The sequence below is a fragment of the Pristiophorus japonicus genome, chromosome 8 (assembly GCF_044704955.1).
Source record: "Pristiophorus japonicus isolate sPriJap1 chromosome 8, sPriJap1.hap1, whole genome shotgun sequence".
Lineage (NCBI taxonomy): Eukaryota > Metazoa > Chordata > Chondrichthyes > Pristiophoridae > Pristiophorus > Pristiophorus japonicus.
The window spans coordinates 3,129,868-3,150,297 of record NC_091984.1 but is presented as its reverse complement, the minus strand read 5'-3'; the positions used below and the strand labels follow the sequence as shown (position 1 = coordinate 3,150,297).

Sequence of the window (20,430 nt, the reverse complement as noted above, 5' to 3'; positions counted from 1 at the left end):
AGGCGGTAACCCGGTGCAGTTTTATTATTAACACATCTGAAAATGAGTTTATCACCAAAAATAAGGATTTTTATTAAGTGTGTCCAGTCCTCCACCCGTGAGTGACCTGATTTTAAAATCACTGAAACATCTGATGAAAGCATCAGTTCTGACAAAGAGTCATTGACCTGAAAAGTTAACTCAGTTTCTCTCTCCACAGATGCTGCCTGAGCTGCTGAGTATTTTCAGCATTTTCTGTTTTTATTTCAGATTTCCAGCATCCGCAGTACTTTGCTTTAGTAAATTCACTGAAAATGACTTTAAAAAACCTATACTGAGCCGTTTAATAGTTTCTTCGTAAATTAAATTGTTTTTGTTCTGAGTAAACTTTATAAAAGTGTCGACTAGTGCCAGACAATGAGCGCGATTTGAAGGGCCTTCCCGAACCAGCGCAATCGGCAGAATCTCGCAGTGTCCACCCAGAGACGGGGTCAGTTCTGTGGGCGGGGCTTGATCTGGGCGAGTTGAATCATGAAGCAGCGGAAAAGAGCGCGGAAAACAGGAATGTAAATGGTTTTGGGCGTAGCTCACTCACATTTAAAATTCCCTGACCTTTTGCGTTGGTTTGGCCGATTCCGCCTGGATTGCGCTGATATAACCAGTGTAAAGAAGTAGAAACTCAACCCCAGTATAACATGCTCTTTGTGTCTGCCTTGGCTCAGTGGTAGCAAAGTACCACTCATTGGCTGTGAAGTGCTTTGGAACATCTTGAGATCGTGACAGGTGCTATATGACAACAATAACTTGCATTTATTTAGTGCCTATAACGTAGGAAAATGTCCCGAAGCACTTCCCAGGAGCGTTATCAGACAAAAATTGACACCGAGCCAAAGAAGGATGAGGAAGGTAGTTCACCACGGCCACAGTCACATCGGATACCGTTTATGACTTTGATGAGGGCCGTTTCAGTGCGATGGCAGGTGTGGAAACCTGATTGGAGAGATTTAAATATGGAGTTGTGGGAAAGTTGTGCACAAATTTGGGAAACGACAACATGCTGAAAATCAAATGATTAATCTGCACTACTCATATACACTTCATGGCCGTTACAGAATGGTATTGGAGAACTGAACGATCTTTAGCCCCATCCTCACAGCCAGGCTGTGGTGTATATCCTGGAGAGGTTTTGAAGAGGAGTATATGAAAATAGTATAAAACTGCTTACTATTAAAATGGGATTGAGGTTTAGAAAAAGACAGTCTTTGGGTCTAATCTGTATGCCATGATGTAGTTGTGGGGAACTGCAGCTTTAGTCCCCAAACACAAGCATTCTGGTCTTATGAACAAAGATGTTCCATTAGATAATGGCTAACAGAGACCTGAGAATTGTGACGCGCCAGAAAAGATGCTTCACAAATCCCCGTGGGGGCTTGTTAGCACTTTTCAAATGGAAAGTCAACACATTTCCAGGGTAATCATTAGTACTTGAGTAAATGCCAGGGTTTTGAATATGTCCATGCTTGTTTTGTGAAACTCCCTTGAGTGCAATGTTAAGGTCAGATGAGGTCGAAATAAATGGCAAAGAATTCCAGCACAGAAACAGGACATTGGCGGTGTTTATGCTCCACACCAGCCTCCTCCCACTTTATTTCATCTCACCCTAACAGAATATCCTTCTATTCCTTTCTCTCTCACGTATTTATCTTGCTTCCCCTTATATGCAACTATGCTAATCGCCCCAAGATCACTAAAAAAAAACAATGATTTGGTTATTATCTCAGTGCTCTTGATATGAATGAGCTTGCTGTGTGCATACTGGCTGCTTCATTTCCAGCATTACAGTAGTGGCTGCACTTTAAAAGTACTTCATTGGCTGTAAAGTGTTTTCTCTGTCTCTTTTTCTTTCTCTCTTTCAATGTTTCTCTCTTTCAATCTTTCTTTCTTTCTTTCTCTCTTTCTTTCTATCTTTCTTTCTATCTCTCTTCCCCCATGTGGCAGCCAGTTCCACATTCTCTCCACTTCGGGTTTTAAAAAATGCCGGTTCGGTGCAAAGCACACAGTTCAAATCATACAAAAGCAAAATACTGCAGATGCTGGAAATCTGAAATAAAAACAGAAAATGCTGGAAATGCTCAGCGGGTCAGGCGGCATCTGTGGAGAGAGAAACAGAGTTAATGTTTCAGGCAATGGCTCTTCGTCAGAACTGGAAAAAGTTAGAGGTGCAACAGATTTTTAAGCAGGGAAAGCGGGGAGGGGGGGGGGGGAAAGAGCAAAGATGGTAATGGGACACGTTAAGAAACAAAAGATGGGTCTAGATGAGATGTAAATGGGAATGGCAAAATCATCAACTACTGCCATGTGTAAAAAATAGGGGCAGAAGTTATGATCTGAAATTGTTGAACTCGATATTGAGTCCAAAAGGCTGTAAAGTGCCTAATCAAAAGGTGAAGTGTTGTTCTTTGAGCTTGCGTTGAGCTTCATTGGAACAGTGTAAGAGGCCGAGGACGGAGAGGTCAGAGTGGGAGTGGAGTGTAGAATTAAAGTGGCAGGTGACCAGAAGCTCGGGATCACGCTTACGGACTGAACGGAGGTGCTCCACAAAGCGGTCACCCAATCTGTGTTTGGTCTCCCCAATGTAGAGGAGACCACATCGTGAGCAGTGAATACAGTATACTAAATTTCAAAAAGAAGAAGTAAATTGCTGTTTCATCTGGAAGGAATGTTTGGGGCCCTGAACAATGGGAAAAGAGGAGGTAAAAGGGCAGGTGTTGCATCCATCTCCTGCGCTTGCACGGAAAGGTGCCGTGGGAAGGGGACGGGGTGCTGGGGGTGACTGCGGAATGGACCAGGGTGTCGGGGAGGGAGCAGTCCCTTCGGAACGCTGAGAGGGGAGGGGAGGGGAAGATGTGATTGGTGGTGGGATCACGCTGGAAGGTGGCGGAAATGGCGGAGGGTGATCCGTTGAACGTGGAGGCTGGTGGGGTGAAAGGTGAGGACAAGGGCAACCCTGTCGTGGTTCTGAGAGGGAGGGGAAGGGGTGAGAGCAGAGGTGCTGGAAATAGAATGGACACGGTCGAGGGCCATGTTAACCACGGCGGAGGGAATCCTCGGTTGAGGAAAAAGGAAGACATGTCAGAGGCACTAGTGTGGAAGGTGGCATCGTCAGAGCAGATGCGACGGAGACAAAGAAACTGGGAGAATGGAATGGAGACTTTACAGGATGCGGGGTGGGAGGAAGTGTGGTCCAGGTACCTGTGGGAGTCAATGAGCTTATAGTGGATACTGGTCGATAGCCTATCCCCAGAGATGGAGATGGAGAAGTCGAGGAAGGGAAGGGAAGAGTCGGAGATGGACCGTGTGAAGGTGAGGAAAGGGTGGAAATTGGAAGCAAAGTGAATGAAATTTTCTAGTTGAGGTCGAGAGCAGGAAACGGCACCGATACAGTCATCAATGTATTGGAAAAAGAGGTGAGGGAGGGGACTCGAGTAGGACTGGAACAAAGAATGTTCCACATATCCCATGAAAAGGTAGGCATAGCTAGGACCCATGCAGGTTCTCATAGCAACACCTTTAATTTGGAGGAAGTGAGTGGAGTAAAAGAAGAAGTTGTTCAATGTGAGAACAAGTTCAGCCAGGCGGAGGAGGGTGATGGGGGATGGGCCTCTGCTCGAGGAAGAATCATGATTGATCTCTTTGAATATTTCACCATCTCCTTTCGACAAGAAATGCTTGTATCATCAATTTTAAGCTAAGCTAAACACATCTTATCTGGTTTGATGAATCTGTAAATGATACCTCAGTAACTCCTAGAAACATAGAAACATAGAAAATAGGTGTAGGAGCAGGCCATTCAGCCCTTCTAGCCTGCACCGCCATTCAATGAGTTCATGGCTGAACATGAAACTTCAGTACCCACTTCCTGCTTTCACGCCATACCCCTTGATCCCCCTAGTAGTAAGGACTTCATCTAACTCCCTTTTGAATATATTTAGTGAATTGGCCTCAACTACTTCCTGTGGTAGAGAATTCCACAGGTTCACCACTCTCTGGGTGAAGAAGTTTCTCCTTATCTCGGTCCTAAATGGCTTACCCCTTATCCTTAGACTGTGACCCCTGGTTCTGGACTTCCCCAACATTGGGAACATTCTTCCTGCATCCAACCTGTCCAAACCCGTCAGAATTTTAAACGTTTCTATGAGGTCCCCTCTCACTCTTCTGAACTCCAGTGAATACAAGCCCAGTTGATCCAGTCTTTCTTGATAGGTCAGTCCCACCATCCCGGGAATCAGTCTGGTGAATCTTCGCTGCACTCCCTCAATAGCAAGAATGTCCTTCCTCAAGTTAGGAGACCAAAACTGTACACAATACTCCAGGTGTGGCCTCACCAAGGCCCTGTACAACTGTAGCAACACCTCCCTGCCCCTGTACTCAAATCCCCTCGCTATGAAGGCCAACATGCCATTTGCTTTCTTAACCGCCTGCTGTACCTGCATGCCAACCTTCAATGACTGATGTACCATGACACCCAGGTCTCGTTGCACCTTCCCTTTTCCTAATCTGTCACCATTCAGATAATAGTCTGTCTCTCTGTTTTTACCACCAAAGTGGATAACCTCACATTTATCCACATTATACTTCATCTGCCACGCATTTGCCCAATCACCTAACCTATCCAAGTCACTCTGTAGCCTCATAGCATCCTCCTCGCAGCTCACACTGCCACCCAACTTAGTGTTATCCGCAAATTTGGAGATACTACATTTAATCCCCTCGTCTAAATCATTAATGTACAATGTAAACAGCTGGGGCCCCAGCACAGAACCCTGCGGTACCCCACTAGTCACTGCCTGCCATTCCGAAAAGTACCCATTTACTCCTACTCTTTGCTTCCTGTCTGACAACCAGTTCTCAATCCACGTCAGCACACTACCCCCAATCCCATGTGCTTTAACTTTGCACATTAATCTCCTGTGTGGGACCTTGTCGAAAGCCTTCTGAAAGTCCAAATATACCACATCAACTGGTACTCCTTTGTCCACTTTATTGGAAACATCCTCAAAAAATTCCAGAAGATTTGTCAAGCATGATCTCCCTTTCACAAATCCATGCTGACTTGGACCTATCATGTCACCATTTTCCAAATGCGCTGCTATGACATCCTTAATAATTGATTCCATCATTTTACCCACTACTGAGGTCAGGCTGACCGGTCTATAATTCCCTGCTTTCTCTCTCCCTCCTTTTTTAAAAAGTGGGGTTACATTGGCTACCCTCCACTCGATAGGAACTGATCCAGAGTCAATGGAATGTTGGAAAATGACTGTCAATGCATCCGCTATTTCCAAGACCACCTCCTTAAGTACTCTGGGATGCAGTCCATCAGGCCCTGGGGATTTATCGGCCTTCAATCCCATCAATTTCCCCAACACAATTTCCCGACTAATAAAGATTTCCCTCAGTTCCTCCTCCTTAATAGACCCTCTGACCACTTTTATATCCGGAAGGTTGTTTGTGTCCTCCTTAGTGAATACTGAACCAAAGTACTTGTTCAATTGGTCTGCCATTTCTTTGTTCCCCGTTATGACTTCCCCTGATTCTGACTGCAGGGGACCTACGTTTGTCTTTACTAACCTTTTTCTCTTTACATACCTATAGAAACTTTTGCAATCCGCCTTAATGTTCGCTGCAAGCTTCTTCTCGTACTCCATTTTCCCTGCCCTAATCAAACCCTTTGTCCTCCTCTGCTGAGTTCTAAATTTCTCCCAGTCCCCAGGTTCGCTGCTATTTCTGGCCAATTTGTATGCCATTTCCTTGGCTTTAATACTATCCCTGATTTCCCTAGATAGCCACGGTTGAGCCACCTTCCCTTTTTTATTTTTACGCCAGACAGGAATGTACAATTGTTGTAATTCATCCATGCGGTCTCTAAATGTCTGCCATTGCCCATCCACAGTCAACCCCTTAAGTATCATTAGCCAATCTATCTTAGCCAATTCATGCCTCATACCTTCAAAGTTACCCTTCTTTAAGTTCTGGACCATGGTCTCTGAATTAACTGTTTCATTCTCCATCCTAATGCAGAATTCCACCATATTATGGTCACTCTTCCCCAAGGGGCCTCGCACAATGAGATTGCTAATTAATCCTCTCTCATTACACAACACCCAGTCTAAGATGGCCTCCCCCCTAGTTGGTTCCTCGACATATTGGTCTAGAAAACCATCCCTTATGCATTTCAGGAAATCCTCCTCCACCGTATTGCTTCCAGTTTGGTTAGCCCAATCTATGTGCATATTAAAGTCACCCATTATAACTGCTGCACCTTTATTGCATGCACTCCTAATTTCCTGTTTGATGCCCTCCCCAACATCACTACTACTGTTTGGAGGTCTGTACACAACTCCCACTAACGATTTTTGCCCTTTAGTGTTCTGCAGCTCTACCCATATAGATTCCACATCATCCAAGCTAATGTCTTTCCTAACTATTGCATTAATCTCCTCTTTAACCAGCAATGCTACCCCACCTCCTTTTCCTTTTATTCTATCCTTCCTGAATGTTGAATACCCCTGGATGTTGAGTTCCCAGCCCTGATCATCCTGGAGCCACGTCTCCGTAATCCCAATCACATCATATTTGTTAACATCTATTTGCACAGTTAATTCATCCACCTTATTGCGGATACTCCTTGCATTAAGACACAAAGCCTTCAGGCTTGTTTTTTTAACACCCTTTGTCCTTCTAGAATTTTGCTGTACAGTGGCCCTTTTTGTTCTTTGCCTTGGGGTTCTCTGCCCTCCACTTTTCCTCATCTCCTTTCTGTCTTTTGCTTTTGCCTCATTTTTGTCTCCCTCTGTCTCCCTGTATAGGTTCCCATCCCCCTGCAATATTAGTTTAACTCCTCCCCAACAGCACTAGCAAACACTCCCCCTGCGGGTTTAATAAGTGTTTTCACTATTTCATGTTAAACTGAGTAGGAATGATAGCACAGCTGGGAGAAAAATACAACCTGCCTCTGAAAACCAGCTTCAGTACCACCCGAGGATTCTTCATTCAGCTGAGCTGTGAGGGAGCTTCATTCCCGAATGGACAGCTGCCTTCGGAGTTCATGAAGGTGCGTTACTTACTGAAGCTTCAGTTATGTATGCTTTTAAATATGTGTCATTAAGTTCTGCAGTGTTATTTTGTGTGGTTAGCAAAATAAGTATTAAATAAATTGTTATCAGGAAAAGGTTTTTTTTGGTTGGGGTGGGTGGATTTACTACATACCTGTCGTTGTAATTGGACAATTTGGCAGAAATTGTCTTTTTTAACAACAACGTGCCTTTATCTCGCACCTTTAATGTAGCAAAACGTCCCAAGGCACTTCACAGGAGCGATTATCGGACAGCATTTGACACCGAGCCATGTAAAATGATATTCGGACAGGTGGCCAAAAGCTTGCTCAGAGAGATACGTTTTAGGAAGGAGAGAGAGGCGGAGAGGTTTAAGATTGAAGTCCAGAGCTTAGGGCTCTGTTGAGGGCAGGGCCACCAATGGTGGGGCAATGACGTTCGCGATGCGCAAGAGGCCAGAGTTGGAGGAGCACTGGGATCTCGGAGACTTGTAAGGCTGGAGGAGGTTGCAGAGATACTGGTCCTCTTAGAAGTATCTAAGCAGTGCCTTTCTCGGAAACCTGCCAAAGAAAGAAAACCGTTTTCCTTCCACCCAGTATTGAGCCTACTGCAGTGCTGGGGGACACTAATTGTATTGGGACGAGAGGGCTCTGTGTCTATTAATTCTGGGGGGCGGGAGAGCAGCACACGATGCACCTCAGCTTATTGGGTGCCTGCCATCGCATTATCAGGGAAAGATGATCACAGAGGACCCAAATCCATTACAGTAGATAAGCTCCCTAGTGTCTATGTTAGCCATGGCGCAGTGGGCAGCACTCTCGCCTCTGAGTCAGAAGGTCGTGGGTTCAAACTCCACTCCAGAGACTTGAGCACAAAATCCAGATTGACACTGCTAGTGCAGCACTGAGGGAATGCTGTGCTGCCGGAGGTGCTGTCTTTTGAGTGAGATGTCTGCCCTCTCAAGTGGACGTAAAATATCCCACGGCATGATTCGAAGAAGACCAAGGGAGTCCTCCCTCGTGTCCTGGGCAATTTTCATCAGGAAAGCAGATTATTTGGTAATCATCACATTGCTGTTTGTGGGATTTTGCCATGTTTCCGACATTACAAAAGTGACTACTCTTCAGAAAATGGTGTTGAGGCACTTTGCCTGAGGTTGTGACAGGCACTATAGAAATGCAATTATTTCCTCCCTCCCTCCCTGTTCAAATACGACCTCAACTAAATTAGTCATTTCATACTGCATCAGGAGAGCTCAGCAGACAAAGTGACAGATAAGCGTAAAGTCACAGGGTTGCACATTCAGGATGTACAAGTATAGCTACACACGATATATATTGAGCAGACATAGTCTACACATTCAGCAGTACCAGGCCACAAGGCTGCTTAGCTTTTTATAAGCAGTCTGCTTGCCTCCTGTAATGACTTGCTTCTGAGCACTGTAGAAAGTTTCTATTCTGACTTGTGCATTCCTTTCCAGGTCACCGTGATGAAGAACACTTACAACTTCACTACGACCGACTTAATTAAAATGAACGAACGGTGCCACGAGTCTCTGCGGGAGATTTACCACATGACTTATCTGTAAGAAGATTAGGAATATTCATCAAGCAACTTTTGTTCTTTCAAGAAAACCCACATATTCTCGTAACAGGTGTCATTAGGACAAGAATGAAATTAAGCTAAGAATGAAATGCAGTGAATGGTTGTGACCTACACTGGCTCCCGGTTAAGCAAAGCCTCGATTTCAAAATTCTCATCCTTGTTTACAAATCCCTCCATAGCCTCGCCCCTCCCTATCTCTGTAATCTACTTCAGCCTCACAACCCCCCGAGATGTCTGCGCTCTTCAAATTCTGCCCTCTTGAGCATCCCTGATTATAACTACTCAACCATCGGTGGCCGTGCCTTCAGCTGCCTGGGCCCCAAACTTTGGAACTCCCTCCCTAAACCTCTCCGTCTCTCTACCTCTCTTTCCTCCTTTAAGAAGCTCCTTAAAACCTACCTCTTTAACCAAGCTTTTGGTCTTCTGCTGTAATTTCTTCTTAGAATCATAAATTTACAGCACAGAAGAAGGCCATTTTGCCCCATTGTGCCCGCGCTGGCCGACAAAGTGCCGCATGGCCCTCGGTCAGCAGCCCTGAAGGTTACATATAAACCTATGAACAATGACAGAAAGGTAAAGAGCATCCGGCCCAACCAGTCCGCCCCACACAACTGCGACACCCCAAGTATCGCAACACTTTACACTCCACCTCACTCAGAGCCATGCGTTCTCCTGGGAGAGGCAAAAAAACAGATAAAAATTCAAGCCAATAAGGGAAAAGAATCTGGGAAACTTCCTTTCCGACCCATCCAGGCGATCGAAACTAGTCCAGGAGATGACCCTGGCCGCATTCGATTCCCTGCAGTACTTACTATCGTATCTGCGCCACCAAACAAGAGGTTAACCAGTCTAATCCCACTTTCCAGCTCTTGGTCCGTAACCCTGCAGGTTACAGCACTTCAAGTGCCCATCCAAGCACTTTTTAAATGTGGTGAGGGTTTCTGCATCCACCACTCTTCCAGGCAGTGAGTTCCAGACCCCCACAACCCTCTGCGTGAAGAAGCTTCCCCTCCAATCCCCTCTAAACCTTCCACCAACCACCTTAAAACTATGCCCTCTCGTAATTAATCCCTCCATCAACGGAAATAGGCCCTTACTATCCACCAAATCAAGGCCCCTCAAAGTTTTATACACCTCAATGAGATCTCCCCTCAGCCTCCTCTGTTCCAAGGAGAACAAATCCAGCCTATCCAATCTGTCCTCATAGCTAAGATTCTCCATTCCAGGCAGCATCCTCGTAAATCTCCTCTGCACCCTCTCCAGTGCAATCACGTCCTTCCTATAATACGGCGACCAGAACTGCACGCAGTATTCCAGTTGTGCCCTAACCAAAGTATTAAGCATAACCTCCCTGCTCTTGTATTCTATGCCTCGCCAATAAAGGCAAGCATTTTGTATACCTTCTTAACCACCTTATCCACCTGGCCTGATACTTTCAGGGATCTGTGGACAAGCACTCTAAGGTCCCTTTGTTCATCTACACTTCTAAGTGGCCTACCAATTAATGTGTATACCCTTTCCTTATTAGCCCTCCCCAAGTGCATTACCTCACACTTCTCTGAATTAAATTCCATTTGCCACTGCTCTGCCCACCTGACCAGTAGATTGATATCCTCCTGCAGCCCATGACTTTCCTCTTCATTATCAACCACACAGCCAATTTTAGAGTCATCTGCAAACTTCTTAATCATATCCTCCATATACAAATCTAGATAATTTATGTATACCACAAAAAGCAAGGGACCCAGTACTGAGCCCTGTGGAACCCCACTGGAAACATCCTTCCAGTCACAAAAACATCCATCAACCATTACCCTTTGCTTCCTACCTCTAAGCCAATTTTGGATCCAATTTGCCACTTTGCCCTGGATCCCATGGGCTTTAACCTTCGTGATCAGTCTACCATGTGGGACCTTATCAAAAGCTTTGCTAAAGTCCATATACACTACATCGTACGCACTACCCTCATCGACCCTCCTGGTTACCTCGTAAAATTCAATCAGGTTAGTCAAACACGATCTTCTCTTAACAAATCCATGCTGACTGTCCCTGCTCTCTCAGGTGGATGTAAAGGATTCCACGTCAGCTATTTGTTCTGCTGTCCTGGCCAATATCCCTCAACCAACGCCTAAAAACAGATTATCTGGTCTTTATTACATTGCTGATTGTGGGACCTTTGTGTAAGCAAATTGGCTGCCACATTTCCTACATTAGAAATAAAGCACTTCAATGGCTGTAAAGTGCTCTGGGATGTCCTGAGGTCGTTAAATGCGCTATGGAAATGCAAGTCTTTTAATGGATGCCATAGTGTCATACACAAAAGCATTTATATTGATCGAGTTGCCAGCCAGGAACTTGTATAGAATTTAACTTAAACTAGTTGACTTAAATTAGTATCAGTGTAGTATTCCGGCAGTGCATTTTCTGCAGCTCATTTTTCACCACCCAATAATGAAGAATATTTCCTGTTGCTGACCTTGACCCGAAACATAATAATTTTCTTTGTCTTTCTCCAGGGTGGTTTGCAAACTCTTGAGTGAGATCTACAAGCACATCCATTGTCTCTACAAGCTGTCAGACGCTGTCTCCATGTTGGACATGTTGCTGTCCTTCGCACACACCTGCACACTTTCTGATTACGGCAAGGGCTTCTTTTGTTGTTGTTGTTTGTGTTGTAAATAGTAGCATTCAAAATAAGTGCATGAAAAACAAACTGGACTTGCTGTAATTTTAGTACAACTAAGCAATTGTGCGCAAATTCAATTGTAATCCAATTTCCAGCAATTAACTATACTGTGCATCTGTTTCTATTACGTTTTGGGAAAATTAACATTCAATAAAATTGAACAAGAAAAGGCTGAAGAGTGACCTGATCTGTGAAGGGATTAGATAGGGTAGAGAATGGGAGTCTTCAGCTTTTAAAGCTGAATTCCCTCCCGCATCTAAAAAAAATGGGAAAAGTGCACAAATAGTTCATCAAGCCAGGGAAGGGGCACCCAGAGTCTCGCACGCAGCACTCCAGTTTTGTGCAGGGGTCAACACTGCAAGTGTGATCCTCTATCCACAGGGGCTATGAGGCCCTCCAGAAAGAATGATGTGGGACCGGCCGTCACTGCCAGCAGTGTCGCCCCCACCATCTGGCTCCAGTGCCAAAGCTTCACGAGTTCAGAGTAGTGGTCAAGATCGGTGAATGCAGCTTCAAAAGCCGTCTCCTACCAACTGCACCACTAGCGTCACACATTACTCATTGCATGGTTCCCCCACCCCCGCCAATCACTCAGCTACCAACAATCTGTACCAAACATGAGGCACACCTGCCATTCCTAGCTTCACCTCACCCCAGAGAGGAGATGAGATGGTGCTGGCCATTCTTGGCAGGGGCATGACTGAGCCCTTGGCCAGTGGCGGGGCTGAAAGGATACAAGATGCTGGTATCCTCATATGTTATCCTCCTTGTGGCTTGCATCTCTTGCTTTCCCGCCCTCCCCTCAACACAACTCCACCCTTGTGCCTTCCTCATTTCACACATCTAGAAATGCATCCTGCTCAGCCAGTGGGTGACCAAGAGGGAGAGCAGAGTGAAAAAGAAACATGGCCACTCGATTTCACACTCCCAGCCACCAGCTCCTCAAGGTCGATCAGCAAGGCCATTTGCAGTGTCCCCCACTGAAAGTCAGCAGCCATGCTGCAGCCACTGGGGTAGCACTGCGTGAAATCAGTAGGATAGGAAATAGCACAGGCAAGACAGTCACTAAGGGAATGCATAAGGGCGATGAGTTGCTTTCTTGATGTCATGTTGGATGGATAGATGTATAAAGTTGGATTGGAAGGTTTGCTTTGTGGCAGCTTTTATTTCAGCATTGTGGCCAAGGGGACGCTGCGATGATCAGTAACAGAGGGAAGGGAAGGTGTGGGACAAATGATGAAAGGGGAATTGGGGTTGTGGTCACTGGTAACGCAGGCGGATGATTCCATCTCGGATATCCCGGCCAGAAAGGGCCTGCCTGGGTTGCATTCCTCCTTCTGCTTCCTCCTCTTCTGCTTCCTCCTCTTCTGCTTCCTCCTCTTCTGCTCCTTCTGCGTCTTCCTCTTCCCTCTGCGAGTGGATGCTGCAAAGCTGAAATGAAAGCATAACATACTGGAAATACTCAGTAGGTTAGGCAGCATCTCAATCTGAGACATGAACTCTGTTTCTCTCTCCATGGATGCTGCCTGACTGGTTGAGTATTTCCAGCATTTTATGCCTTCTTAAAGGCCTCCCTTTACCATGCGAGGCCTTGCAAGTGTCCAGCAGCACTCCCTGCACACTTAAAAAAAACTTTTAAAATGCATTGCAGCAAGCTACTACAATAAAATAAAAAGAATCCAGTCCATTTTTTGACTAGATTGCGGCGGTAACTCGTGGCAGTAAGTGGCCCAATTTATTGGTGTAGGAGTCATTAATATAAGATCCCTGAGTTTCCACTCATGGGGAATTCTAGAACGAGGGGGCATAGTTTTAGAATAAGGGGTCACCCATTTAGAACAGAAATGAGGAGGAATTTCTTCTCTCAGAGGGTTGTAAATCTGTGGAATTCTCTGCCCCAGAGAGCTATGGAGGCTGGGTCATCGAATATATTCAAGGTGGAGATAGACAGATTTTTGAATGATAAGGGAGTGAAGGGTTATGGGGAGTGGGCAGGGAAGTGGAACTGAGCCCAAGATCAGATCAGCCATGATCTTATTAAATGACGGAGCCATTTGGCCAAATGGCCTACTCCTGCTCCTATTTCTTATGTTCTTATTAAAACAGTCACTAATAAATCCAATAGGCAATTCAGGAGAAACGTCTTCACCCAGAGAGTGGTGAGAATGTGGAACTTGCTGCCACAGGGAGGGGTTGAGGCGAATAGTATCGATGCATTTAAGGGGAAGCTGGATAAACACATGAGGGAGAAAGGAATAGAAGGATGGGGGGGTAGGGTGAGATGGAGAGGGGTGGGAGGGGGCTGGTGTGGAGCATAAACCCCGGCACGGAGCAGTTGGGCCGAATGACCTGTTTCTGTTACTTTCTAAACGCCCTCCTGAAGACATTGGCTCATGCCGTATGATTCCATACTCCAGTACCGAGTTCTAATGGCCATTCTTCCTGTGTGACCTAGACAGTGAGCTGGACAAGGTATTCAACTGCAGGAGGGTATCACAGTCAAGCCGTAACTTGTTCTCTCTGACACTCACACATGTGCTATTTCAATCAGGCGTGGAAACTGCGGCTGTTTCCAACCCTAGCCCTGGGATGCTGAGGTCAATTGTCGGACCCTAACTCCTGGCATGGAACAGTAGAAACAGATATTGGCTATTCAGCCTCTCGAGGCTACTCCGCCATTCAATAGGATCATGGCTGATTGATCTTGGCCTCAACTCCACTTTCTTGCCTGCACCCCATAAACCTTAACTCCCCTGTAGTTCAAGAATCTGTCTATCTCCACTTTAAATATATTCAATGACCCTGTCTCCGCAGCTCTCTGGGGTAGAGAATTCCAAAGATTCACGATCTTCTGAGAGAAGAAATTCCTCCTCATCTCCGTTTTAAATGGGTGACCCCTTATTCTGAAACTATGCCCCCTAGTTCTAGATTCCCCCACGAGGGGAAACATCCTCTCTGCATCTACCTGTCAAGCCCCCTCAGAATCTTGTATGTTTCAATATGAACACTTTCATTCTTCTAAACTCCAATGAGTATAGGCCCAAACTGCTCAACCTTTCTTCATAAGACAACCCTTCATCTCCGGAATCAACTGAGTGAACCTTCTCTGAACTGACTCCAATGCAAGCATATCCCTCCTTAAATAAGGAAACCAAAACTGTGATTATGGGTGATCAATGCGCCGGGGGTTTCAAGTACTGCATTTTACTAGTACTTGGAGTGATACCCGTTTTACAGAAAACTATAACTAATCAGAAGTTACACTGCTTACATTTACTCTCACAGTGGGACAGTTCTGTTTATGATAACAGATTTAAGATAATTCGCAAAAGAACCAGAGGGGGAGAAGAGGAGAATTTTTTTTACGCAGCGAGTTATATCCGGAATGCGCTGCCTGAAAGGGCGGTGGGAGCAGATTGAATAGTAATTTTCAAAAGGGAATTGGATAAATACTTGAAGGGGAAAGATGTGCCGGGCTGTGGGGAAAGAGCAGGGAGTTGGACTGATTGGATCGTTCTTTCAAAATGGGCCAAGTGGCTTTCTTCTGTGCTGTTTCATTCTATGAACAATTGATTAGATGTACATTTGAATGTTTACTCCGACCGCAGCAATTGTTGGTAATGAATAATTATGAGGGCAGCAACATTGCGTTCAGAAATGTTGTTGCTGTCTTCCAGTGATATCCGCCATCAATTTGCTCACGGGTTCTCCCAATCGGCTGGCGGAAGCCCATTGATATCCCTATCCGGGGTTTCGGCATGTTACGGTGGTCCCCTGAAGAAATTGATGGAGTTAATACTAAAATCCGGCCTGCTTTTCGCTGATTGATTGTTCTTTGTTTTGTCTCAGTTCGCCCAGAGTTTACGGACACCTTGGCTGTTAAGCAGGGGCGGCACCCTATTCTTGAGAAGATATCGATGGAGAAACCTATCGCTAACAACACCTACATCTCCGATGGGAACAACTTCATCATCGTCACTGGGCCCAACATGAGTGGGAAGTCAACCTATCTTAAACAAATTGCTCTGTGTCAGATCATCGCCCAGATTGGTGAGTAGGAGCTCAGCGGAGTAAAATTGGACTTGGGCACGGGGTGCAAAACAGGCTCGAACCGCAATAATGGGGGGTGATAGTGTGACGGGCGGGGGTATAACCGGTGACCTATGCGATACCGCCTGTCCCGATTGGTCATATATCACTGATCGTTCATCTAAGGATAAGGGGTAAGCCTGAGACGAGGAGAAACTTCTTCACTCAGAGAGTTGTTAACATGTGGAATTCTCTACCGCAGAGAGTTGTTGAGGCCAGTTTGTTAGATATATTCAAAAGGGAGTTAGATGTAGCCCTTACGGCTAAAGGGATCAAGGGGTATGGAGAGAAAGCAGGAAAGGGGTACTGAGGTGAATGATCAGCCATGATCTTATTGAATGGTGGTGCAGGCTCGAAGGGCCAAATGGCCTACTCCTGCACCTATTTTCTATGCTTCTATCACTGGTTGGTGTGGTGAGTGGCGGAGGAGCTGCGAGGGATTGTGGCGGAGGTGCAGCGAGTGTTTTTGTGGCGGAGGAGCGGTGAGGGCTCGTGGCAGAGGTGCGGCGAATGAGGGTACGGGATCCAGAAGAGCCGAGGGCCCAGGGGCAGCACGGACCAGCCCACACTGCGATATGTGCACGCACTATATCCAGGCAGCAGAGCTGGTCTCCAGTCGTCCTGGTTAACCGTTGCTACTGGACCAAGACCTCGCTCTGTCAAGCCCGTGTGGTGGCTGGTGTGCAACGGTCACCCCACGTTAAAAAAATCCACGCACAGGCATCTTCCACCCTTAAATTGGAGTTCAGGGCTGGAACATCAGGTCCTTCATTGAAACATCTGTGAACTCATATGGAAGCAAGTCATCCTTGCTCGAGGGACTGCCTATGATGATAATGCTGGTTCAGTATCCTGGGATTTCCTGAATAGCACCTTTGTGGGAGCACCTTTACCATCAGGACAGCAGCGGTTCAGCACCAGCTTCTCGGAGCAACCGGGGATGACCGCCACCCATATTCCAGAAACAAATAATCATAGATAACCTTTTTTTAAAGAATTAGAATTAAAACTTTTGGGGGGCCCCACGGCAGAAATTGGGCAGCGTCCCATGAGGCTGCCGCGAGCAATGTCAGCGCCAGCCCCTTGGGCCGCGGTCCGGGCCGCACTCCGCTCGCAGGGCCAAAGTTGAAGGGGAGGTGCGCTGTGCCACGTGCCATTTTTTAAATCCGACTCACCGGTTGGGCCATTGTCCGCTAATTTCACGGGGTCCCTGCCACGATCCTGCAGCCTGACACTCCATTCCTTTTAGCGGAAGGGGAGGGGCCTTGCCACGCCTCAGCGCTATGCGGGGAGGCTGCGTAGTGTTGCGACGCTGGTCTGCGTAGTGCCCCCGATCCCGCCACATTGCACTCCACTTCCTCTCAGGGGGTGGCGGCCGCAATTTAGGTCGCGGGTTGGGACATCTACACCGGGCGCAGGAAGTCCTGCCTCACGAGGGTTATCACCCCCTCCCCCCCAGCCCACCCTCCCGTACCCAATTTCTAGGCCTTGGGGTCCTCTTGTGTATGAAGTTAAAGTTATGTTATAATAAACTATCATTAGAAACCATTTTCTTCTAATCTTAGACGTCCTCCCTATTTACCCACAATCAAAGTAAATATTTTTGAAAATCTTAACCCACTGTTAATAGAAGTCCATGATATTCTGAACCCACCTCGCTGTCACATTTTGTTTGATAATCGCTCCTGTGAAACTCCCTGGGATGTTTTACAATGTTAAAGGCACTATATAAATGCAAGTTTTTGTTGTTGCATCGGTGTCAAGAATTGCAATGAGTTCAACTGCGAACATTGTCTTTCGAATTGGAGTATCAAAGAGCAAGAGTATTAAATGATATACACAGCAGGGTGGAGGAGCATGTTGATTGACGTTTCTAGCAAGTTATTTAGCAAATAGTTTTCGCATTGACTGGCACGTCAGAATTTTATTACTTGGTTGGAGGGAGTAGTCACTCAAAAAAATTAAGGGATTAAAATTCCTAAATTTAAAAAGAAAAGTGTTTTTGTTACCAAATTTTGTCCCACCTCCTTTCTTCAATGCACTGCATTGTACAGCAGGTTATTCTTCATATATGAGCCAAGCAAGCAAGCATTAGAATACTAATACACCACTGGGTGAGAGGTCATCACCGTCAAACCCCATCCTCTCCTGTCCTGATCGCCGGCCTGCTCACTTTGCAACAGGAATCATTGGACCTTTTAAAGCAGGTTACAAAAGTAGTTAAAGAAAGCTCATACAGCTGTGTTAAATGTTTTAGATGCTAATCTCTCTAGAAAAAGCGAGGGCTGAGGAGTGACCTAATGGAGATCTTTAAGATTATGAAAAGTTTTGATAGGGTTCGACTGAGAGAAAATGCTTCCACTTCTGTGGGGGAATCCAAAAATTGAGATCATAAATATAAGACAGTCACTAATAAACCCAATGGGGAATTCAGGAGAAACTTCTTTACCCAGAGAGCGGTGAGAATGTGGAACTCGCTGCCACAGGGAGTGGTTGAGGCGAATAGTATCGATCGATGCATTTAAGGCGAGGCTGGATAAACACATGAGGGAGAAAGGAATATGTTGATGGAGTGAGATAAAGGGGGGTGGGAGGAGGCTCGTGTGGAGCATAAACAACTGGCACGGACCTGTTAGGCCGAATGGCCTGTTTCTGTGCTGTAAATACAATGTAATTCTATGTAACTCACATAACAAACGTTCGTAATGTAAAAAGATCAGTGTAAATGTATATTTTCTCCGAAGAATGCTGAAAAATCAGAGGAGCGATTGATAAGTTTCCGTTTACTTCCCCACTAGGTTCCTTTGTCCCAGCTGAATATGCCTCGTTTCGAATCGCCGATCAGATCTTTACCAGGATAGGTGTAGACGATGACATTGAAACCAACTCATCAACCTTTATGAAGGAGATGAAAGAGGTGTAGAAATATTTTTCAAAATTCACAAATAATATTAAAATGTATTGTTTATAATAATTAACGATTATTGTAGAAAGTGTTAGAATTAAAAAAAAATTCTTCCATGGGATGTGGGCATCGCTGGCAAGGCCAGCAGTTATTGCCCATTCCTGATTGCCCCTTGAGAAGGTGGTGGTGAGCCGCCTTCTTGAACCGCTGCAGTCAGTGTGGTGAAGGTGCTCCCACGGTGCTGTGAGCGAGTCCCAGGTTTTTGACCCAGCGACGATGAAGGAACAGCGATATATTTCCAAGTCAGGATGGTGGTGTGACTTGGAGGGGAACGTGGAGGTGGTGGTGTTCCCATGCGCCTGCTGCCCTTGTCCTTCTAGGTCGTGGTTTGGGAGATGCTGTCGAAGAAGCCTTGGCAAGATGCTGCAGTGCATCTGGTAGATGGTACACACTGCAGCCGCGATACAGCAGTGACGGAGGGAGTGAGTGTTGAAGGTGGGGGATGGGGAGCTGATCAAGTGGCTGCTTTGTCCCGGATGGTGTCGAGCTTCTCGAGTGTTGTTGGAGCTGCACTCATCCAGGCAAGCGGAGAGTATTCCATCACACTCCTGACTTGTGCCTTGTAGATGGTGGAAAGGCTTTGGGGAGTCAGGAGGTGAGACACTCGCCGCAGAATACCCAGGGGCCGAAATTCAAGGTCTTGGAAAGACCCGTTATTGCCAGTTTGCGGCGGCCATGCTGTGGCCGGCGCTTTAGGGTCAACTGGCCACCTCGACCCAAATTCAGGTCGAGGAATTTTCGGTCTTTCCTCAGTTCCACCCTGCTGATACCGACCGCCGGAAGCACGTCATAAAAGCGTGCGCCACCACTATCCCTTACCTCAATTTCATACCGACGGAAATTCAGCACAAAAAATCGATGCATAAGAACATAACATAAGAACATAAGAACATAAGAATTAGGAACAGGAGTAGGCCATCTAGCCCCTCGAGCCTGCTCCGCCATTCAATAAGATCATGGCTGATCTGGCCGTAGACTCAGCTCCACTTACCCGCCCGCTCCCCATAACCCTTAATTCCCTTATTGGTTAAAAATCTATCTATCTGTGACTTGAATACATTCAATGAGCTAGCCTCAACTGCTTCCTTGGGCAGAGAATTCCACAGATTCACAACCCTCTGGGAGAAGAAATTCCTTCTCAACTCGGTTTTAAATTGGCTCCCCCGTATTTTGAGGCTGTGCCCCCTAGTTCTAGTCTCCCCGACCAGTAGAAACAACCTCTCTGCCTCTATCTTGTCTATCCCTTTCATGATTTTAAATGTTTCTATAAGATCACCCCTCATCCTTCTGATCTCCAATGAGTAAAGACCCAGTCTACTCAATCTATCATCATAAGGGAACCCCCTCATCTCCGGAATCAGCCGAGTGAATCATCTCTGTACCCCCTCCAAAGCTAGTATATCCTTCTTTAAGTAAGGTCACCAAAACTGCACGCAGTACTCCAGGTGCGACCTTACCAATACCCTATACAGTTGCAGCAGGACCTCCCTGCTTTTGTACTCCATCCCTCTTGCAATGAAGGCCAACATTCCATTCGCCTTCCTGATTAACTGCTGCTCCTGCAAACTAACTTTTGGGATTCATGCACAAGGGCCCCCAGGTCCCTCTGCACCTCAGCATGTTGTAATTTCTCCCCATTCAAATAATATTCCCTTTTATTGTTTTTTTTCCCAAGGTGGATGACCTCACACTTTCCGACATTGTATTCCATCTGCCAAACCTTAGCCCATTCGCTTAACCTATCCAAATCTCTTTGCAGCCTCTCTGTGTCCTCTACACAACCCGCTTTCCCACTAATCTTTGTGTCATCTGCAAATTTTGTTACACTACACTCTGTCCCCTCTTCCAGGTCATCTATGTGTCTTGTAAACAATTGTGGTCCCAGCACCGATCCCTGTGGCACACCACTAACCACCGATTTCCAACCCGAAAAGGACTCATTTATCCCGACTCTCTGCTTTCTGTTCGCCAGCCAATTCTTTATCCAGTAC

At 46.1% G+C, this 20,430-nt stretch overlaps 1 protein-coding gene across 4 annotated transcripts in view; it reads left to right on the top strand.

The window, feature by feature from the left end:
- Positions 1 to 20,430, top strand: part of msh4 (mutS homolog 4) — a 133,179-nt gene that overhangs the window by 78,772 nt on the left and 33,977 nt on the right. For all 4 annotated transcript variants that reach the window (XM_070886454.1, XM_070886453.1, XM_070886455.1 and 1 more), the window contains 5 exons: positions 6,957 to 7,093; positions 8,575 to 8,678; positions 11,216 to 11,340; positions 15,235 to 15,435; positions 18,273 to 18,391. In XM_070886454.1, coding sequence (XP_070742555.1) covers positions 6,957 to 7,093; positions 8,575 to 8,678; positions 11,216 to 11,340; positions 15,235 to 15,435; positions 18,273 to 18,391 — 686 coding nt within the window. The remainder of the gene's footprint in view (positions 1 to 6,956; positions 7,094 to 8,574; positions 8,679 to 11,215; positions 11,341 to 15,234; positions 15,436 to 18,272; positions 18,392 to 20,430) is intronic.